Below are 24,369 nucleotides of genomic sequence, written 5' to 3'. Positions count from 1 at the left end.
TGTATAGATTTCTTATAAATGCTTTATATAAAGTTTTGGATATTCCCCTCGACTTCCAGTTTGCTGACTTTTAAAAAAACTGAGTTTTTATTGAGATAATTGTAGATTCGCATGTAGTTGTAACAACTGATACAGAGAGAGCTCTACTCTTTGTTCAGTTTCTCCCAATTGTGACATTCTATAAAATAGTAATGAAACATTACCCGAATATTGATATTGGTAAATATACCAATCTAAAAGTCTGTTTCCTCACTTTTACTTGAACATGTGCTTACTACATGATACACTGTTTTATTACCTATTATTGCTTTATGTATATACTACCATAGTCAAGATATAGAACAGTTCCATCTTGACAGGATTCCTCACTTTGCCCTAATTTTTTTTTGGTACTGGGGATTAAACTCAGTGCCTAGCACATGCTAAGTAAGTGTTCTACCACTGAGCTGTAGCCAGTCCTGTTTCTGAAATTTTATTTTGAGATGGGAGTCTCACTAAGTTGCCCAGCCTGACCTCAAACTTGGATTCTCCTGCTTCATCCTCCCGAGTACCTGGAATCACAGTGTGCACCATCATACTTAGCTCCCCTTACCCTTTTATAATCACGCTCACCACTTTTCCTCCTCCCTTTTCCTGTGTCTTAATACCTGGCAATGACTAATTTGTCCTCCATTTTAAAAAAATTTCATTTCAAAAATGTTATATAAATTGCTTCATATAGTATATAATGCTTTCAGATTTTTTTTATCATGTAGCATGTTTCTTGGTGATTCATCCTAGTTGTCTCATTATCAATAATCCTCTCCTTTTTATTGTACATTAGAATTCATATGGTTGTACCACAGTTTAACTGTTCAGCTGTTGAAGTAAATCTGGGCTGATTTCAGATTTGGGTTGTTACAATTAAAGCGGTGAATATTTGTGTATAGGTTCTTGTATGAACCTAAGTTTTTATTTCTCTGAGATGAATGTCCAGGAGTACAGTTGGTGAGTCATATTATGGTTGCATGTTGATTTATTAATAGAAACTCCTAAACTGCTTTCTAGAGTGACTATACCATTTTATATTTCCTCAGCAATGTATGAATGGTTCAATTCTTGCATCTTTGCCAATATTTGATATTAACATTATTTTAAAAATTTAAGGGCTGGGGAGATATCTCAGTTGGTAAAGTGCTCACCTTGCAAGCACAGGGCCCAGGGTTCAATCCCCAGCACTGAAAAAAAAATAATAATAAATAAAAAATTCCAATAAATATTTAATGATACCTCATTGTGGCTTGTGTGGGGGATGGATCATGAGAAATTTAACCCCGGGGCACTGTACACCTGAGCTATGTTCCCAGCCCTTTTTTTTTTTTTTAATTTTGAGACAGGTTCTTCCTAAGTTGCCCAGGCTAACCTTGAACTTCCAAAGCTTTTGCCTTATCCTCCCAAATAAATGGAATTACAGATATCCACTGTGCTCATTGTGGTTTTAACTTACATTTCCCTCATGGGGGTTTAGTACAAATTTTTAACCTTAATAGAGGTAGAATTTACTTACTGTATAATTCACCCATTTGAATCGTATAATTCCATGGTTTATAGTATATTCATAGATGGGTGGAACAATTACTACAGTCAATTTTATAACATTTTTTTCATATGAAAAGGAAACCCTAAACCCTTTAGCTGTAAGTATCAGTAATATACTTTCATGTCTTTATAGATTTCCCTATACTAAACTTCCCTATGAATGACATGATAAATATGTGGTCTTTTGTGACAGATTTTTTTTTCACTTTGAACATATTCATGATTCTTCCATGTTATATCACATATTAGTACTTTGCTTTGGGACTCGGGATATAACTTAATGGTAGAACACTTGACCTTACATGCATGGGACTCTGGGTTCCATCCCTTGTACCTCCAAGAAGGACCTTTGTTTCTTTACATGGCTAAATATCTATTACATGTATGTACACATATACGCCCATGTACTACATTTATTTATCCTTTGATCCATTTATGGGCATTTGGTTTATTCCCACCTTTTGATTATTATGAATAATGTTATTATAAACATTTGTGTAAAATTTTGTATGTGACCATATATTTTCATGTTCTTCAGTATAGGGTTGGGATATATGGCAACTTTTAAATTGTTCGAGGAAGCAGCAAACTGTTTTCCAAAGTGTCTATATACTATTTAGCAATTCCACCAGTAGTATATGATTCTGATTTCTCTGCACCTATTCCAAATGTTGTTACTTGACTTTTTGATTCAAGCCATTCCAGTTCATGTCAAATAGCATGTCATTGTGGTTATGGTTTTCAACTGCCTGATAGCTAAAGATATTGAGCATTGTTTTGTGCTTATTCATAGTTTATATGTAGTTTTTACAGACATGTTTATTCAGATTTTTTGCTCATTTTTAAAATGTTTGTCTTTTCATTGTTGATTTGTAAGCATTCTTTATAAAATTTACGCTTTTGTGGTAAAGTATGCGACACAGAGAATGTGTCATTTGAACTGACTTTAAGTGTACAGTTCTATAGCATTAAATAGTTAATGTGTAACTGTTGCCACTATCCATCTCCAAAATGTTTGTGTAATCGCCAATTAAAGTTCTGTACCCATAAAGCACCAGCTTCCCAGTTCCCTCCTTTCTCAGCACAGCAATTATCATTCACCATTGTCTCTATGAATTTGACTATAGGAATCCCCTTTTATACTAAGGGATGCCTAGAATATTATGAACATCGTATTTACTTGTTTTTTCCTTATATAGACATATCTGTGATTAAACTCACCTTTTTATTTAATGGGAACACTTTATAATTTCTCTTTGGATTATTCATATTGCTCACATCACTACTAGTGCACTTTCAAGCCATTGTTAAGTAAAATAAGGGTAGCTTAAACACACGCTGATGACCAACTTGACTACTAAGTGACTAATAATATGGAAACTGTATACAGTATGAATACACTGAACAAAAGGATGATTCATGTCTCTGGTGAGGAGTGGAATTATTCAAGATTTTATCATGCTATTCAGAATGGTATGCAGCTTAATTCTTATGAATTGTGGCCAGGGTGATAATGAATCCCTATAATCCTAGCTACATGGGAGGATTCCTTGTTTGAGGCCAGCCTAGGCAATTTTGGGAGACTCAGTCTCAATAAATTTAGAATAGGGCTATGGCTGTAGCTCAGTGGTAGAGCACATGCCTAGGAGATATATGTCCTTGGGTTTAACACCCAGTACTGCCAGAGTGGGAGAGAGGGAAAACCTTATGAATTACTGTTTGAATTTTCTTTTTAATAAATATTAGACCACAGTTGTCATAGCTAACTGAAACTGCAGAAAGTGAAACCTTGGATAAGGATAGACCATTGTACTCTAATTGTACTCTAGGGATCTCCGGTAAGTGGAGTCATGTAATCTTTGTCCTATTGTGTCTAATTTTATTTAGCATAATATCTTGAAGGTTTATCTAGATTGTAGTATGTAGAAAAACGTCCTTTTTAAGGCTTAATAGTATTTATACCACATTTCATTTATTCATTTCTCATTGGATGCTTGGTTTAGATATGTGATTTGAAAGTATTTTGCCCCATTCTATGATTTATCCTTAATTGAAGTACAAAAACCTTTTGATGGAGTCTAATTCATCTTTTTTTTTTTTTAATTTTGCTGCTCATGCTTTTGGTGTCATATCTAAGAATCCATTACCAAATCCAAGGTCATAACCCCCCCCCAGTTTCTTCTAAGAGTTTTGTTTTGTTTTTTGGGGGGGGGTACCGGGGATTGAACCCAGGGGTGTTTAACCACTGAGCCACATCCCCCGTCTTTTTAAAAATATTTAGAGACATGGTCTCACTGAGTTGTTTATGGCCTCGCTAAGTTGCTAAGGCTGACTTTGAACTCACGATCCTCCTGCCTCCACCTCCAGTCGCTGGGATTATAGGGGTGCACCACTGCCTGGCTCTTCTAAGAGTTTTATACATTTAATTCTTACATTTTTGTCCTTTATCTATTCTGAGTTAATTGCTTTATGTGGTGTGAAGTGGGAATTCAACTTCATTATTTCATAGAGGCTTTCTAGTTGTCCTATCACAGTTTGTTAAAAACTGTTCTTTCTCTATTTATTTCTCTAAGGGTCCTGGTACCCTTAAAAAATCAGTTGGCTGTAGCTATAGGAGATTATTTCTGGACCTAGTTTTGTTCCGTTGATCTGAATGAGCATGAAGCTTCCTTTTTATTTATTTAGTTTTTGGATATTATTTGCCTGAGAGTTCCTTTCAATTTCATGTGAATTTGTTTGTGTATTGGGTATTAAATCCAGGGCCTAGCACATGGTAAGTATACATTCTACCCACTGAGCCATACCCCCTATCCACCATATGAATTTTAAGAATAAGCCTGTCAGTTTTTACAAAGAATTCTTTTTGGAATCTGATAGGGATTACATTTTTTTTTCTGTAGATTAGTTTGGGGAGTGTTATTGTCATAATGAGCATAAGGTATTTTCCCCTTGATTTAGATGTTCTTTAATTCCTTTCAATTATGTCTTCTAGTTTTCAAAGAATAAGCTTTATACATTTTTTTTTCTGGTGTAGGGAGGGTCTTGCTATGTTCCCTAGTCTGGCCTTGACCTCCTGGACCCTAGCAATTCTCCTGCCTCCCTATTTGCTGGGATTAAAGGCATGTACCACTTTACCAGGCAGATTTTTGCTTCCTTTTGTTAAATTTATTTCCAAGTACTTTATTTCTTTTGATTCTGTTGTAAATGGAATTGTTTCCTTAAGTTCATTTTCAGATCATTCATTGCAAATATATAGACATACAATTGCTTTTTGTATTTTGTTCTTATATCCTTCTACTTTTCCAAACTTACTGATTCTAGTGGTGTTTTCAGTGGATTTCTTTGTCTTCTGTATATGCAAGATCATGTCATGTCTGCATAGGGTTTGTTTTATATCTTCCTTTTCAATTTTTATATCTTCTCTTTATTTTTTCTTGCCTACTTGTTTTGGCTAGAAACTCTAGTGAAAAGTTGAGTAGAATGACAAGAGCAGGTTTTCTTGTCTTATTCCTGATCTTAAGGGGAAAGCATTCAGTTTTTTACAATTAACTATGAAGTTATCTGTTGGGCTTTTGTAGATTTTTGGTAATACTCCTTTTTTTCCTTAATTTATTAAAAAGTAGACATTTTGTGGAGCTGTTTTATGTTATTTTTTGAGCTGTTTTAGATTAACAGCAAATTTGAATGAAAATACAATGAGTTTCAGTATGTTCCTGTCCTCCCACAGTTTCCCCTACTGTCAACAGTTTTATTTTTTGATACTGGCTATTGTATCCTGGGGAACTCTTCCACCGAGCTACATCCACATCCTTTATATTTTATATTTTAATTTTGAGACAGGGTCTCAGTAACGTGCTTAGGGGACCTTGCTAAATTGCTGAAGCTGGCCTTGAACTCAAGATCCTTCTGCCTCAGCTTCCTGATTTCCTGGGATTGTAGGTGTGTGCCATATCATCCAGTACCACTCAGCTTTTTGCTCTCTTCATAGCTTTTCCTCTTTCAGAATGTCATATAGTTAGAATCATACATGTGTATCCTTTCTAGATTGGATTATGTAACTTAGTCATATGCTTTTAGGTGTACTCTAGGTCTTATTGAGGCTTGATAGTCCATTTATTTTTAGCTCTGAAATATTCCAGTGTTTGGATGTACCACCGTTTAGTTTTCTATTCACCTTCCAAAGGCCATCTTGACTGCTTCCAAGTTTGACAACTATGAATAAACCTTATAAAGATTTTTATATATAAAATTTATATAAATACAAATGTTTATAAACCTGTGTGCAGATTTTTTGTGAACTTTTGTTTTCAGTTCCTTCCTGTAAATGAACATGTAGCTACATCCCATAGAGTGTGTTTTGTTTTTAAAAAAGCTAAATGCATGCTCCACCATACCTGACAAAATGTTGGTGACTAGAATGGTTGCTCTACTCTGTACTGGGGTTTGAGCCTAGAGCCTCAATCATGCTAGGCAAGTGCTGTACCACTTAGCCACATTCCCAGTCCTCATTGCTCTTTTAATTTGTAGTTCTGCAGTGACATATATTGTTGAGCATGTTTTCATGTGATCATTTACCATCTGTATAACTTCATTCAGGAAGTGTCCAGATACCTTTTGCCCATTTTAAAATCAGGTGGTTTTATTATTTTTGAATTTTAAGAGTTCTTTGTACAGTTTGGAAAATTGTCCTTTATCAGAGATGTGATTAGTAAAGATTTTTTGCAAATTAGTGGCTTGAGTTGTCAATTGAAGTTTTCTAGTATTTTGTTGAGGACTTCTGTGTCTATATTTCTGAGTGATACTGGTATGTAGTTTTTTTTTGTTTTTTATTATCTTGTCTGGTGCTGGACTAATCAGGATAATGCTGGACTAAGAAAATGAATTGGGAAGTACCCCCCCTTTTTTTTTTTTTAGAAGATTTCATAAAGAATTTCTGTTAATTGTCTTATAAATATTTGGTATAATAGAGTGGTTAAAACATCTGAGCCTTTGCTCATTTTCCTGGTAGTTTTTTATTACTAATTTAATCTCTTCAGTTGTCTATTTTTTCTTGAGTCATCTTCAGTGGTTTATGTGTTTAGAAGTATGTCGTTTTATATGTTACTTAATTTTTGTCATATAGTTCTTATTACTCCTTTTATTTTGGTGAGGTTGGTGATAATGTCCCTCTTTTCTTTTTTTTGCGGTGCTGGGGATCGAACCCAGGGCCTTATGCTTGCAAGGCAAGCACTCTACCAACTGAGCTATCTCCCCAGCCCCCCTCTTTTCTTTTTGATTCTAGTAACTTAAGTCTTGTCTCTTTTTCTACCTGATCAGTTTAGCCTAAGGTTTATCCCATTTCTTCAGAGAACTAGCTTTTGATTTCATTGATTTTTCTATTGCTTTTGTATTTCATATTTCATTAGTTTTATTAATTCAATTTATCATTTTCTTCTTTCTGTTTGCTTTAGGTTTAATTTGCTCTTTTCCAATTTTTATGGTGAGATGAAATATATTTGAGTATTTTGACTTTCTTGTATAAGATGGAGGCTTTCTTTTAATGGGAAATATCTTAGAAAATTATAATAGGAGATGTTTTGAAACCAGTGTACTCTTTTTAGAAATTTCATGTTTTATAAGAAGCAGTGTGTCAAATGAGAGTGATTCTAGTCAGAATACTCTTCTTGGAATATTTTAATATGAGTATTACCAATACTGTAATACTTTGCAACTTGAAAATGGATTCATGGTGTCATAGGTATTGTTGTTCAATTTGATAATATGTCAAAAAGATAATGTTCTGTATTTCTAATTTTTTAGATAAAACCAGTGGTTCTGCAAATAACTCTGATATGATGGAAAATAACAAGGATGAGGTAAGAATAATTTGAAGTATTTTGAAGATTTACTAATTACCAATAATTAGCTAGAGTATATGTCATTTTATTGTTTATAGTCAGTACCTACCTATGTGTAAGGGTTTTGTTTTTTAGCTTGGTAGTTGTCCAGTTTGAGATTTTCATTGTTTTTGGTATTGTGTTGTTTCATTTGAGCAGTTTACCTAAGTCAGAACACTGAAGGATTACTAACAGATAGATATTTAATAGTAACCATCTAAAATGGGTATTTTAGCAATGGTGTTTGAGGTAGGTGTTGCATGGCTTCATAGTTCTTAGATTTCTTAAAACTTGGTATTCAGAGTCTCCTAAGCATTATGAAAGCAACCCAATACTGAGTTTCTTTACCTGATATGCAGGTCAACACTATGATTTTGAGGTTCTTTCTACATAGTGGCAAAAAGAGGGTAAATTTAGTATCTCAATGCAAGTTATAGAAGTGACTTCATGTAATATGTTAGCGTAGAGAAAATTGAAACTCAAAAAGTTTCATTTAAGATCTAAAACTTTAGATCTGAAAATTCCCTTCTTACTTTGGTGTCTAATTACCTAATTACCTCTGTACCTTTGTTCTATCTTTTGAACAGGGCAAGGATCATCATATAGCAGTGTATCACCTCTGTTCCCCTAGTATGCAACAGTGATGTTTAAAAAAGACATATATGAGGATTTAGCTCAGTGGTACAGCACTTGCTTAGCATGTGTGAGGCATATGGTTCATTTTGCAGCACCAGAAAAAGAAAACCAAAGACATGAATTTGGGGTTGGAGATGTAGCTTAGTGGTAGAGTGCATGCTAGAGGATTCAATCGCTAGCACCAAAAATAAAAAAAGAAAAAGCACTACTTCATGTACAGAGAAATAAGATGTATCCCATTTGTTTACAATAAAAATAAATTTAAAAAAAGAATAAAAAAGCAGAAATTTTATCTTTAGTCAAGGACACCTGACATTAAAAATGAGAATTAGTTCTTTTGAGGATTTTAGGGATTGAATCCAGGGCTCTGCATGTGCTAATAAGCATGTGGTTTATCACTGATCTATATCCTTAGCCCCTAAGAATTAGTGTTTGAAGTTTCTTTTAGGGAATTAATTTTAGGCATGTAAAGTATCTCATTATATCAGTGTATCTAAGATCTTGTTATTTAGCAAAATGGATGCTTCTTTGAGAGTTTTACTTACCTTTGTATTTTTTTCTCATGTTTAGGGAACCAGCTCTTCAGAAAAATCCAAAGCTTCAGGATCATCACGATCAAAGAGGTTGGTTGATAGTGAAGGGAAAAAGTTATTTTCTTTTTCTGACTGTTTTATTTTCTATTTCCAAATATACAATTCATTTTCTGAATTTACCTCAAGTCTTCTTGTTTTGAAACTTTTATAAAAACATGCATATTTTAAAATGAGCAATATGGTATAATAAATTTCCTTGTATCTCCTGGTTTCAACAAGTCATTCTAACTTTGAAATTTAAAGAAATTTCTAGAGAAGGTTTTATTATGTAGCAGTGGTCCTTGCAATATATATGTAGTTCTTTTCTTTTGATAATGTATGTGCTTAAAAAGGAGAAAAGAAAAGTTAAATGTGTCAGACAACATGTTTTTTTTTTTTTTAAGGATTATGTGAAATTATCTAGGATGTGGAGTAGTTATTATAGTTGTAATTTATAAGGAGATCAAAAAGTGCTAAAATTTTTTTTTTGTTAAATTCTCAAGTTATACGTGAGGACAAACTACTTCCAAGTATTCTTAATGTTCAACCCATAGTCAAATGTAGTTATTACTAGAAGTTTGCAGTTTAGTCTATTTTTTTTTGGACTTTTTTATTGTTTTTGAGCAATGGGAATGTTTCTTAATAAACATAACTTGCATGTGTTATCAGTTTATTCTCTAAAGTAGTGATTCTTAAAGATAGCCAAAAATTCCCTTTGTAGCTTTTTCAGGATGCACATGCCCTCTTCCTACTTCAGACCTACTGAATCATAATCTTCTGTGGTAAGGCATAGAGATGTATGCTTCCCTAAGTGATTTTGATATACATACATATCTGCTTGAGAGCCACTGCTAAATCGAAACATGTTTATGTTCTTGGAATGTCAGTCCAGTTGTCAGACATGTCCATAATTCTATGGACTTAATTGTTTCATAGGAAACCTTCAATTGTAACAAAGTATGTAGAATCTGATGATGAAAAACCTTTGGATGAAACTGTGAATGAAGATGCTTCTAATGAAAATTCAGAAAATGATATTACTATGCAAAGTTTGCCAAAAGGTAATGTGTATTAATTTTTCATATGAAATTAAAATTGAAATTATTTTAAAATGTCATTGTTATAAAATTGGAACTTGATTACTGCTAGCTATATATAAAGGACCAAGATTGGCATTTTACTTATAGTGATCTGGAAATGTATTAGTATGATAACAATAGCATGTTCTTGAGGTTAAAAATTTGGAACATTCAATTATGTTTGAAAAGAACAAAATCAGATATTTTTTCTTTCTGTTGTGTTTTATACTGGGGGGGATCATTTCAGTTTCCAAATTATACTTTAATGTGGAAATAGGTTTAAAAGTTTCATATGTTGTTTTGATTCAGTAAATGTTAATGTTCTTGCTTTATGTAAAACATGTATTGAGCATTCCTAAAAAGTTAGAAAAAACATTTACAATTTAGTCCTATTGCAATCTTATTTTTTGTGGTGCTAAAGGTCAAACCCAGGGTCTCACACATGGTAGGCAATTGCTTTACTGCTGAGCTACTTCCCCACCCCTATCTTATTAGATTTTAAATTCCCCAAGGCTAAAAGCCAGAGTTAACTATTAAAGGTAGATAAAGGTGTATTTTTTAATTAGTCTTTAAAAAAAGTTCGTCACATACCTCTCAACTCTTAGAGTTCTAATTGTAAAAAATATTAATTAGATTGAGGAAAAGGTCCAAATGAAAATCTTGGACTCTCATAGCTCAATTTTGAGAGCAGTGTGATTGCATGATGAGAGAATGAAAAGGGACTTGGTAATTTTATGGTGTTTCAAAGTGTCAAAATGTTAGTTTTCCCCCCATTGTTAACTATGTTCAAGTTTCTTAGCAGATTTAAAAAAAAATTCTCATAGTCAGATTTCTTATAACAGTGTTTATTAAACCTTGTTCCCTGTCTACATTTATGTTTTTGTGATAAATTTTTTAAATTATAGAAGTTTAAGGAATATGGTGAGTAGGAGGTATTGTGCATTGCTTATAAATAGGATAAATTTGGAGTTATAAAGTGAAAAGATAAATGAGGAAAGGGAATGATGGAAAGAAGAGGGGTTGAAGGAGAATAGATGGGCCTACCATTTACTTAGCTTTGCAAATCATGTCTGACAATTTTGTGTAATGGTTTTTATGGCCAAGGGCAGAAACAACTAACTCGGGAGACTGAATACCAAAGGCAGTGACTCTTTGGATTTTTACATTATTGGTGGATGTCACTTGCAGTGCTGAATGATGTAAGAACTAGGAATTCAAACTTTTAATGACACTATGGAAGAAAGTTAGTATAGGGTGGTCCTAACTAATTAAGCTAAGCTTAGTTCTTTCATACTAAAAAATCTATTAATAATCTTAAATCTGGTTGGTTATTTTTCTTGTTATAATACTACAATGAGTATGTTTGGGTACCAGACTCTTAAAGAATTAACTTCTTTAATTCTTAAAACAATGTAGTAAGGCTTGTTTCTATTGTTAGAGATGAAGGAACAAATTCAGAGGTCAAGGAATTTTTTTTCAGTTTGAAATTAAGAATCTAAGATTTTAACCCAGGTCTGCCTTAATCCAGTGCTAGTGGGTGTTCTTTCCAATTTGGGCTTTAGTTCCAATTAGAGAAGAATCTTCAGGAATGAAGGGCTCAATTACTTTTTGGTTAATTTAAAATCTTTAACTCTTTTCAAAATGCTGGGGCTTCTCTGAGAGTATATAACATGAAGTAATTATTTTAAATAACATTTTTTGGGGAGAATGGGGATTATTTAAATATACCACAATCTGTAAAATCTCAATCCTGTATGTTTCCCCCTTCTTCAGATATTCGGAAATTCATTTAACAACTAGATGCTATAAGTAGCTAAAATCTGCTTCTTGATTGCCGTAGACCTATATTTTAGAGGAAGCACTGGCAACTATATGCTTTTACTTTCTTAATTGTTGTCAGTAATAGCCAATTACTAATCTGAGCAATGTAGTTAAAAGTTAAGACCTGGATCCTTCTTACTATGCTTGTTTAATTTGCTCTTTAGAAAATATTACATTAATTTAAATAGATAACCTATTTCCTCAATCCACATGTTTTATAGTTAAGAAAGATCATTCTAAAATATTAAATAGGCACCAACAGAAGATCTCATTCTATAATTTTATTTATTGTTAGAGCACTTCAGCTTAAGTATCTTAAAGTAATTACTACTCCAGAACTTTGCAGGGTAGTGAATCTTTGACATACTATTTGGGAAATGTTGTAGAATAGGTATGGCAGTAATAAAATGAACTTCATTGTCCCCTCCGCACATCCCCACAAAGTAAAATAAAACAACACTTAAAAATCTTTTCCCAATATTCTGATTTGGATTATGAGATGAATAGGATGCCTTTTCATCCTCTAGATTACTCATTTTACGAACTCTTCATGGAATTTAGTCTGAATGTTCATATTCATAACAGCTTTTGTGATAGACACTATAAAAATTCAAAACTGGGATGAGGCTATTTGATTCATACATTTCTGTTACAATTAGTTCATAATACCTCCCCCTCCTGAACTATATTCCAATAAGTAACCTGATTGTTGAAATCTGGCCCTTTATCTACTTCCCCATTTTATTTACTTTTGTGAGGTCCTTAGACAAGTATTTTAAAGCTTGAAAGAAACAAACTATGTACCAGCAATGTTGGCTTTATCTGAACTGAAGTCTTGTACTTCACTTGCACATTTAATATGTGTAATGGTTTTTTAAATGAAATCATTCTAGGTACAGTGATTGTACAACCAGAGCCAGTGCTGAATGAAGACAAAGATGATTTTAAAGGGCCTGAATTTAGAAGCAGAAGTAAAATGAAAACTGAAAATCTCAAAAAACGCGGAGGTAAATACAAGTGAAAATGAACCATGAGTTTAAATTGCTGTTTATGACCATATTAGAAAATCTTATGTGCTTACTAAAAATACCTCCACTTTTCTGCCCATTGTTTTTTTAAAAGCACTATTTAAAAATAACTTCTGTTTCTCTTTGAGCTCTGAAGCAGAAAAGGTTTATACACTACTTATCTAAAGTCCTTTGCCTTCAGTGGCTATTAAGTTATCTCAAGAAACTTGGCATTCCCTTCTTCCACATTAGTTCTATAATACCTATATACCAGAATACCATGTGTTTCCCCTTAATCAGAATTTCAGATTTGTGCAAAATCTTGCCCATGGCCTTTAGGTAGCTGCATACATATTCAGAACATTGTTATATAGAGTGACAGACATCTGCGTTTGGTATTTCCTGGGGTACTTATTAAAAATGCAATTTTTTTTGGGGGGAAGGGGTTACCAGGAATCAAACTGAGGGACACTCAGCCATTGAGCCACATGCCCAACCCTATTTTGTATTTTATTTAGAGACAGGATCTCACTGAGTTGTTTAGTGCCTCACTTTTGCTGAGATTGACTTTGAACTTGTGATCTTCTGCCTCAGCGCTGGGATTACAGGTGTGCACCACCATGCTCAGCAAAAAATGCAAATATTTTGACTCCACTCCTAACAAGATAGAATTTCTGGGGATGAGGTCAAGAATGTGCCCCAATTTGTCCTTAAAATATACTCAAATTTCAAATCCATTGATGCAGTGCAGAAATGAATGGGAAAAAGAAGGGAGCTAGAGCCAATAAACCTCCCTCCATCTGTCTGAGCCACCTCTCCCTTTGTCTATTGTCACTTATGTTCACAGCCAGACTGGCTAACAATCTATATAAACTCAGCACCAGGAGAATTTATTTAGAAATTTTATGAGAGTGGAGTATGTTTCCCACTTGTTCATTTTTTACTTTTAATTAGTACCTGTATATTCTATTTGGGCAGATTAACAGAGTCAGAAACCATAACCATAAAAGATATGAATCTCTTAAATATAGAACATGATAATAAATTTCTAAATAGAAACAAAGGTGTGGCCATTTAATACTGATCATGTTATATAATTGTGAAATAATAGTGAAGTTCTTATATTGGTGAAAGTGTGCAGATTTTAATTATCTTGATGGAGCTAATAAAATGTATCTGTAGTTGTAAAATATCAGTTTTCAGATGAAATAATTTGAGGTTGCTGGTGAAAATCAAGGAAATGTTGTTTAGCCTTTTGTCCACAAGGGGGTGATCAGCTCTTTTGAGTATAAGGAACATTTTTTGAAATCTAGTTCATAGTAGGGAAATTGCCATTGCAGCAACACAACTTAGTTGAAGCTAAAGTACTACTCTTAAAGAATCAGCAAGTAGAAGGTGAGGTAAGGATTAGTAATGTGATAAGAGTTTCTTTCCTCTGAGCATGAGTTCTTTAGCAGAGATAGACGATTATGTGTATTGCATTGTGTCAATTAATGTTTAAATATTGTCTTTTGGGAAGGGATCTTAGAGCAGTCAGTGTGAGAAATGTGGATAGGACTTCAGAGCAGAATAAAGAATCATTGTTGGGGAGGGTATTCCTAGTGCCACTCTGGTATGCTGCTGGTGTTTGGTCTCAGCTAATATTGTTTTCTGGAATATTTTGTTGAATGTTCTGTGTAAGAATGTTTATATCATGCTTAAGTGAATATGTATGTTTATAGCCATATAGTTGCACTTAATTCTTTTACGTTTATTTTTGTCTTAATGATTTGTTACATCTGTAAGCTGTCAGCATTCACACAGGAAATTTCATTTTAGGCTTATTTTATATGCATGGTGAATAAACTAGTGATCTGAGATACTAGATTGCTGTAGTTAGTATTCAAACTTTGGTAAAATTAGTTCCAAAACTGAAGCCTAATTTAGAACACTGTCAAGAAGGTAAACTTTATATATAAAATAATATTTTTATTTGGAACAAAATTATAGCACAGTGTCATAGTTAAAGTGATCATTCCAGGAACTACTTTTAAAAAAAATCATAGCCTGTTTTGACATACTTTTCCCAGTTTAGTTGTTAAAAAATATGTTACACCTAACTTTTCTACATGGCAAAATAATTTTATTCTCTCTTTAAAACACCAAAATGTATTGAGCTCAGAAATGAAAATGTTTTTTTTCCATTTACACACTGTTATAATCTTTTAGATATTTCATAACTAGATATAAAAATTTAAAACATACGTGTAACAGAAACAAGTACATAAAATAAAGTAACATTTCAACATTTTACCATATTTGCTTCAGATCTCACTTAAATAAAATATTGGTTCAGTCCTACTCTCATCCATTTCCCCTTCTTCCCACCCCACAGGTAATGATTATCTTAAAGTTTTATGCATGTGCATGTGTATGCATGTTTTTCTATGTTTTCTATATATGTATTTATTCAAAAAACATTTTTCATTTAAAAAATAAAAATAGTATGCTATATATATTATATACATATATATATATCTATCTCCTTTGGGAACATTTCTCATTCAACATTGTTTTTGAAATTTATCCATGTCAGTAAATATACATCGAGTTGATTTTTCACTGTTGTATAGAATTCTTATAGTATAGTTATTTATTTCTCAAATATGAAATTATTTCCAGTTTTTTATTTTCTAATTTTCTAATTGGTGCTATAGTGAATATCCTCATATACAATTCCTTTTTCATGTGGAAGAAATTCTCCAAAGGATCACCTACTTTTAAAAATTTCTTGAGTGATATATATGCAGTAGCACTTAGAAGATGCTGAATTAATAGTATTTAACATTGGGTGCATATTCATACTCTAGCTTTCATTTATCTTGTTTATCTGAATGAAATTATTATTTGAAATGAAAAGTACACCAAATATTTGTTTCTGTTAAAACAAATAACAGAATACATGAATACCCAAGATAAAACACCAATGTAGGGCAATGTCATTAAAAATATCCTATTAATAACCTATAGTAAGCCTTGAAATTCTCTTTTATCCTTATACTTTATATACTATTTTATCCTCTGCAAGTAAAGATACAATAATGTTTGGGTCCATGATTGCTTTGGATCTTAAAACTAACCAAACACAAAATAGAAAATTATAAGTTGAGAAACACTTGTGGCATTTTGTCTCAATTAGGGATAGAGATCTTTTTTTGGGGGGGGGTGTTTCTTCCAGTTGTTTCCTTTTTATTTGTGAATGAAGGCATTTTCACTGACCTCTTTTGAATCATAATCTACCATTTTATTTGGATCAAAGTCTTGGTTGCACTTCAAGATCTTGTATCAAAAAGAAAGAGGGGGGTGGGGAGGGATTTCAGTTTCTTGTTTTAGAAGTGGGAATGGCTGGGTGTTTTTTTCCCCCCTTTTCTTTTTCTTGAGATGGGATCTCACTGTGTTTCCCAAGCTGGTCTTGAACTCTTGGGCTCAGCCTCCCAAGTAGCTGGGATTTCAGGTGTGTGTCTGTGTTTTTAAAAAAGATTCTTCAGATGATTCTGATGTTCAGCTTAGATTGTGAAGCACTGCTTTAGCAGAAGTAGGAACAAGAATGAGGCAGGAGAGGTTTCCTCTAATTGTTGCTTGACTAGGTTATCTTCAGCCTGTTTTCCTGCAGGTAGTAGAGAATGAGGCTATGCCTTTCCCCGCCCCAGCTGATGTTTTGCTGCTATATAGATAACCTTATAATGTCTTATAAGCAGACATTGTTGCAGGGAGTGGAGAGTAGACATAGGAGAAAGGCAGATAAGTGGGGATTATGGATAGTGTTGAAGCAAATCTTAGGAAGGAAATGGGTAATATCAAATTGGCAGGTTTCATGTACCCTATAGTTAGAATCTGTGCAGACAGTTCCTCTTTGAGAATAAAAAAAAATTTATGTCATTTACTTCCCTATTCTCTAAGAACCGATAGTGTATTTATTTGTAAAGCAATAACAATGAAAAAGAGCCCTTGAACTTTATTTTTAGAACTTCCTTATGGGGTCTCTTCATGTTATGCCAAGTTGTGAGGAATGAATGGGGTTTGCATATGTAAAAAGAAAGAAGTTTAGGATTTATAGCTAGGAATTTGACAAGGTTGTCAGGAGTATTTTTAGAAAGTCAGTAAAAATCAGTCTTTTTAATGTGTGTCCAAAAGGTCATTTTCCCACAGATTATGAGGTATTTCATATCTAATACAAAGTTTACAAAATGCTGACTAAGGTAAATATCGTTTTCTTCCCTGTGTAAATGTGTGAATAATGGTCACTCCTTTCTCCTAGAAGATGGGCTTCATGGAATTGTGAGCTGCACAGCTTGTGGACAGCAGGTCAATCATTTTCAAAAAGATTCCATTTATAGACACCCTTCACTGCAAGTCCTTATTTGTAAGGTATGTAAAGATTTATTGATCAGGTTTACATTGTAGAGGGGAAGACCAATATACAAAAGGTCTGAAAAATGACATTTTAGGGGAGATACTGTGATTATGGAGCAGATAGGAAGCCTTTGTAATTAGGACTTGGTTGGCTTTCCAGTGGAGGTGTTATAAACTAATACCTGAAATGTGAATAAGAATTAGCCTGGTGAAGTGGGATTGGTTCAGCTCCTAGGAAATGCAACACAGTATTCAACGATTGAGAGGTAAAGGAAAACCTGTTAAGTATCAAAACCTGATATATATGTTTATGTTGTATATGTTGTGCATGCTTGTGTTTTCTAACCCTCCCTTTTATGTGCCCTACTACTTTAAGTCTCCATGTGGAAGAGAGTTTTGATGTAACTTGAGATAAAAATTTTAAATGTTTCTTATATTGATTATGGTTTTAATAGTCTGTCCACACCTTTTTGCTGGTAATACTGTGGAGTTATTTTAAAATATCTATGATATAAAGTTATGGGCTCCCCAACTCTTGTTAGTACTGAGATGAATCCTGTGTTATTTTCCCATTAAAAGTCACCTTTGAAATACAGGGGCAGGCCATAGTTTCCTGGGAGTTCTAGCTCTAGTTTTTATTTTTCATTGAGTTGGTACTGATGATTGAACCTAGAAGTATTCTTCTTCTGAGCTGTATGCCCAGTCCTTTTGTTTAAATTTAAAGTTTGAGACAGGGTCTTGGCAAGTTGCTCAGGCTTGCCTTGAACTTGTGATCCTTCTGCCTTAGCTTCTTGAGTTAGTTTTAAATTTCAACAGCTGAATTGCTTATTGCTGGATTTCTAACCTGCGATTCCTTTCTCTTTTCTCATTTGCTTTTTTCTAAGGACCAGTCTATAAGTCTAGGCAGTTTTCAGTAATTGGTAGGTTTTGGCAGTCTGTTTTGGAACCTTTCCTTTTCCCAGTCTCACTGGAAAGGAATTTGAAGTTAGTGAAACTTGAATTTGAATAACGGCTTTGCCTCTTGATAGTTGAGTGATAGTAGATTAATTTACATATTAAAGAACCTTAAGTTTTTCCCTTTTAATACCTCTTCCCTTGTGGGTAGATAATTTGAGATTTAAAGATAATGTAGATCAGTAGTTCAGTTGTACACTTAGTAGCTGTTTGTGTGTGGTGACTGTTAAAATTAGGAAGTAGAATCATCTAATACATTTTTATATACAACTTTGTTAGTTGTATAGGACCAGAAATTTGCTTTGCCAAATCTTTAAAGCACTTTCATATAAGGAATAATGGTGCTTGATGATAGGGAGATCTATTTCAAGAAGTTAATTTCTTGAGATATTCCAATATCTGGAAAAATACTAGTATTGGGTAGTACAGTGTTCTGTTTTAATTGTTTAAAATGTGCACATTCCTTTTACTTTATTAATGGCTTAAAATGTTAATTTTTTGGAGTAGATGTAGCTCAGTGGTAGAGTCTTTGTGTAGCATGTGTATCCCTGGGTTTAATTCCTGGTACTCTCACCTCCCCCCAAAGTTAACTTTTTGTCCCTTATGAATGTTAGGAATTTTGAATAAAATTTCCCCTTCCCCTTTTCTTTCAATAGAATTGCTTTAAGTATTACATGAGTGATGATATTAGCCGTGACTCAGACGGAATGGATGAACAATGTAGGTAGGTAATAAATTAATATCACCTAACATTCAGTGTCATCTACTTTTGGGGGGAATTCTTACAGTCTTTTACTACATCCATCTTTTGTAATGTAATCATTGATGTCTTTAGTAGATGGTTATTCTTTTACACAGAGCCTTAAGTTTATGATTAGTTTTAAGCTTTCTGATAAGGAATAAGCAGATGATCTAAACTACTACTAAAATTGCTGACAGGAAATTTTAAATTGCTTTCATAATGAAGAGATTAAAATTAGTTTAATTTGGAATAATATTTTAATCTTTAAAACATTTCAGATGGTGTGCAGAAGGCGGGAACTTGATTTGTTGTGACTTTTGCCATAATGCCTTCTGTAAGAAATGCATTCTCCGCAACCTTGGTCGAAAGGAGCTGTCTACAATAATGGATGAAAATAACCAATGGTATTGCTACATTTGTCACCCGGAGCCTTTATTGGACTTGGTCACTGCATGTAACAGTGTATTTGAGAACTTAGAACAATTGTTGCAACAAAATAAGAAGAAGATAAAAATTGACAGTGAAAAGAGTACTAAAGTATGTGAACATGCACCCAGATTTTCTCCAAAGAAGAATACTTCAAATTGCAATGGAGAAGAAAAGAAATTAGATGATTCATGTTCTGGCTCTGTAACCTACACTTATTCTGCATTAATTGTGCCCAAAGAGATGATTAAGAAAACAAAAAAACTGATTGAGACCACAGCCAACATGAACTCCAGTTACGTTAAGTTTTTGAAGCAAGCAACTGATAATTCAGATATCAGTTCTGCTACAAAGTTACGTCAGCTTAAGGCTTTTAAATCTGTGTTGGCTGATATCAAGAAAGCGCATCTTGCATTAGAGGAAGATTTGAATTCAGAGATTCAAGCTTTGGATGCTGTAAACAAAGAGAAAAATACCAAAGAGCATAAAGGTGTAGATGCTAAGTCAGAAACAAAAGTACGAAAAGGAGAAAAAACCTTTGCTTTGGAAAGGAAGGATATTTCAAAGTCAGAAGGTAAACCATCAAGAAAGCAGGTAGATAATGAGCACATGGATCAGAGTGTTCCAGCAGAGGAACAAAGAGCAAATAAAAGTACCAGTGGTGAGCATAAGAAATCTGACAGAAAAGAGGAACCTCAGTATGAACCTGCTAACACTTCTGAAGACTTAGACATGGATATTGTGTCTGTTCCTTCCTCAGTTCCAGAGGACATTTTTGAGAATCTTGAGACAGCTATGGAAGTTCAGAGTTCAACTGATTATCATGGGGATGGCAATAGTGGAACTGAGCAAGAATTGGAGAGTTCATCCGTAAAATTAAATACTCCTTCAAAAGACAACAGAGGAGGTATTAAGTCAAAAACTACAGCTAAAGTAACAAAGGAATTATATGTCAAACTCACCCCTGTTTCCCTTTCTAATTCCCCAGTTAAAGGTGCTGATTGTCAGGAAGTTCTACAAGATAAAGATGGCCATAAAAGTTCTGGTTTGAACCCCAAGTCAGAGAAATGTGGACCTGGTCGGGAAAACACTGATAATGAGCATTTAATTGAAAATGAAGCTCCATTAATTTTAGAAGAATCTGATCTTCGAAGATCCCCACGCGTAAAGACTACACCCTTGAGGCGACAGACAGAAACTAACCCTGCAACATCCAATTCAGATGAAGAAAGTAACGAAGCAGTTAAGGAGAAACAAAAACTACCAGTTCCAATGAGGAAAAAGGACAAGCGAAATTCTTCTGACAGTGCTATAGATAATCCTAAGCCTAATAAATTGCCTAAGTCTAAGCAATCAGAGATTGTGGATCAAAATTCAGATTCTGATGAAATGCTAGCAATCCTCAAAGAGGTAAGCAGGATGAGTCACAGTTCTTCTTCAGATACTGATATTAATGAAACTCAGACAAATCATAAGACTCTGTATGATTTAAAGACTCAAAAAGGGAAAGAAGATAAAGGAAAAAGAAAACGAAAAAGTTCTACTTCTGGCTCAGATTTTGATATTAAAAAAGGCAAATCAGCTAAAAGCTCTATAATTTCCAAAAAGAAACGCCAAAACCAGTCTGAGTCTTCTAATTATGACTCAGAATTAGAAAAGGAGATAAAAAGCATGAGTAAAATTGGGGCTGCCAGGACAACCAAAAAAAGACTTTCGAATAAAAAAGATTATGATTCTTCTGAAGATGAAAAACACAGCAAAAAAGGGATGGATAATCAAGGGCAGAAAAGTTTGAAGACTGCACAAGAAGGATCATCCGATGATGCTGAAAGGAAACAAGAGAGTTTTTCTTCAGCAGAAGGCACAACTGAGAAAGACAAGACCATAATGGAATTAAGAGATCGACTTTCTAAGAAGCAGCAACCAAGTGTTTCTTCCGATGTTGCTGATAAGCCTTCTTCAGGGAAAGAGGAGAGTTTAAATTCCCCAGAAGACAAAAAAGTTGTTGAAACTAAAGAAAAGAGCAAGTATCTGAAAACCAAAACATGTAAAAAAACACAGGGTGGCTTATCTGATGTTGCTGAGAAATTCCCAAAGAAAGAGCAGAGTGATGAATCCTCTGAAGAAGATAAAAAGCAGAACAAAAAGGGAATTGAAGAAAAAGAAACAAAGACTGTAGACTTGAAGAAAAAAGCAATTAAGATAGAACAGCAATATGAATCATCATCTGATAGTACTGAGAAGTTACCTGAGGGAGAAGAAATTTGTCATTTTTCTAAGGGCCTAAAACAAAGTAGGAGTGACATAACTGATGGAGAAAAGAAAAGTAAAAAAATGAAAGATAAAATTTCTAAAAAGAAGGAAGAATTATCTGATAATGTTGAAAAGGTACCAGGGAAAGGAGATAGTTGTGACTCTTCAGAAGATAAAAAGAGTAAGAATAGAGCATCAGGTAGAGAGAAGAAAAGACGCAACTTGCCTGAAAAGAGTTCAAGGAAGAGACAAGATTGTTCATCATCTGATACTGAGAAATATTCCATGAAACAAGATGGTTGTGACTCTTCTGATAAGAAACCGAAAAGAATAGAATTGAGGGAAAGAAGAAATTTAAATTCAAAGAGAAATGCCAAGGAAATACAAAGTGGCTCATCATCTTCTGATGCTGAGGAAAGTTCTGAAGATAATAAAAAGCAGAAGAAACAAAGAGCTTCAGCTAAAAAGAAGGCAGGCAATGTCAAGGAAAAAAAGAGAAACTCCCTAAGAACAAGCAATAAAAGGAAGCAAGCAGACATTACTTCCTCATCTTCTGATGTAGGAGATGATGATCAGAATTCTGTAGGCGAGGGGAGCAGTGATGAACAGAAAATTAAGCCTGTGACTGAAAATTTAGTGCTTTCTTCACACACTGGATTTTGCCAATCTTCAGGTATGCAAAGATAAGTGAAAATTTTATAATTTGTGCTTTCTAAACCCTCTTTAATAACTACATTGTTTAATTTTCCTTGAAGAAAATCTAATTCAGGATTACTATTTAGAAAAAATCTATTTAAAAATTATTTCCAGTTTACTATAAGACCTTTCTTGATTTATATCTATGTTATCTTTATAAAATATTTCATACATTGTTAGTATTCTTGTGTCAGGCAGACCAAAATTTTTGGGTAAATAACCAAAAATTTTTATAAGTGTTTAGTGCTTTTTTTCTGGGGTAATGACCTGTAAAATTCATGAAGGAAAATCAGACTGGTGCCAGTAATCAGGTAGATGTTCATATAATGGAAATGACTGCTTGATACCATGCATATGGCTTTTAAAATTGGAACAGAGAGCCTTTTATTTGGTACTGGGGATTGAACACAGGGATGCTTAGCTACTGAGCAATATCCCTAGCATTTTTCATATTTTGAGACAAGGACTCACTCAGTTGCTGAGGCTGACCTCAAACTCAGATTCTCCTCTCTCAGCCTTTTGAGTCACTGGGATTATTGGTGTGCACAACTCCTGGCTTCAGAAGAGATAGCTATGAGTTCCATGAAATCCCATTAAATAGCTTAAATTTAGTGTATTGAAACTCTTTGTTAATGTTCCTCAACTACATTCTGATAGTACAAACAGAATCTTCTCTTTTTAGGCTTCCTTCCTCCCAGATGTTTTGCTTTAAAATACTATCAAAATAAGGAAGAAAGAAAATCCAGACTGTAAATGGTATACCCCAACATGACAAGATAGAGAATTAGGAACATTAGGATTCGAGTTAATTGGTCAGTGATACCTAGAAACATAAATTTTTTTAAAAATAATTTTTTAATTGTCAGTGAACCTTTATTTTACCTATTTATATGTGATGCTAAGACTCTAACCCAGTGCCCCACACATACTAAATAAGCAAGTGCTCTACCACTGAGCCACAACCCCATCCTGAAACATACATTTTTTAAAAATAATTTTAATCATTATTACATTTCTTTTTAAACATTACTTGTATAATAAATGTGGACTGTTTGCTTGTATCATTTATGTTTTTAGTAAGACCTGTTTGTTAACTGGGGGTACTTTGATTTTGATGGGGAGGTACTAGGGTTGAACCCAGGGGTGCTTTAACACTGAGCTATTTCCCTAGCCCTTTTAGCAAGACAGCATCTTGCTAAGTTGCTTAGGGTCTGGCTGAGACTGGCCTTGAACTTGGTATCCTCCTGCTTCAGCTTTCTGAGTTGCTAGGATTATAGGCATAGAATACCACTATCCAAATCTTTTGGTGTGTATGTGTGGCGGGGGCAGTGTACTCTCCCCCTGAGCCATATACCCAGCCTCTGTGAGTTTTTATTTTTGAGACAGGGTCTTGCTAAGTCCCGTAGGCTGGCATTCAATTTGCAAGCATCCTGCCTCAGCCTCGAGTAGCTGGGATTATAGGCATGGCAATACTCAATATATTTACACTTTTTTTTTTTTTGGTGGTGCTGGGAATTGAACCAAGGGCTTTGATGCTTGCAAGGCAACCACTCTACCAACTGAGCTATGTCCCCAGCCCTATTTATACATTTTTATAAAGTAAGTTGCACATAAAACTATGTTCCAACATAGGATGAAATTTAAAAATTTTCTTTTTTCCTCTTTCCACATGTCATTTTTACATTTGTTCTAATTAGCTATACATGACAGTAGAATGTGTTTTGACATATTATACATATGCAGAATATAGTTTCTCATTCTTACGGTTGTACATGATGTAGAATTACATTGGTCATGTAATCATATGTGCACTTAGGATAGTAATGTCTGATTCATTCTACTGTCTTTCCTATTCCCCCTCTCTTCCCTTCCTTCCTCTCTTCTAATCCAAAGTACTTCTATTCTTCCTTAACTCCCTCCCCCATTGTGAAATTAGCATCTGCATGTCACAGAAAACATTAGACCTTTGGTTTTTTGTGATTGGCTTGTTTCACTTAGCATGATATTCTCCAGTTCCATCCATTTACTGACAAATGCCATAATTTTGTTCTTTGTTATGGCTGAGAAATATTCCATTGTGTATATATACCACATTTTCTTTATCCATTCATCTGTTGAAGTGCACCTAGGTTTTATGTTGGCATTTCCCATTTATCCCAGTTGAATTTTTAAAAAATATTTTTATTTGTAGATGGATGCAGTACCTTTATTTATTTAGTTTTTTAATGTGGTGCTAGGGATCGAAACCAGTGCCTCACGCATGCTAGGCAAGTGCTCTGTCACTGAGACACAACCCCAGCCCCCAGTTGAATTTTAATGTTAAAAATTAAGTTGAAT

General features: G+C 33.9%; 1 protein-coding gene across 1 annotated transcript in view; it reads left to right on the top strand.

Annotated features, from left to right (window-relative positions):
* Positions 1 to 24,369, top strand: part of Atrx (ATRX chromatin remodeler) — a 235,153-nt gene that overhangs the window by 72,931 nt on the left and 137,853 nt on the right. Inside the window, 7 exon segments of the mRNA XM_047535184.1 lie at positions 7,378 to 7,433; positions 8,661 to 8,713; positions 9,599 to 9,723; positions 12,456 to 12,569; positions 16,867 to 16,976; positions 18,572 to 18,639; positions 18,936 to 22,009. Coding sequence (XP_047391140.1) covers positions 7,378 to 7,433; positions 8,661 to 8,713; positions 9,599 to 9,723; positions 12,456 to 12,569; positions 16,867 to 16,976; positions 18,572 to 18,639; positions 18,936 to 22,009 — 3,600 coding nt within the window.

The sequence above is a fragment of the Sciurus carolinensis genome, chromosome X, assembly GCF_902686445.1.
Source record: "Sciurus carolinensis chromosome X, mSciCar1.2, whole genome shotgun sequence".
Classification (NCBI taxonomy): domain Eukaryota; kingdom Metazoa; phylum Chordata; class Mammalia; order Rodentia; family Sciuridae; genus Sciurus; species Sciurus carolinensis.
The sequence above is the reverse complement of the archived record's forward strand: the minus strand, read 5'-3'. Positions and strand labels throughout refer to the sequence as shown.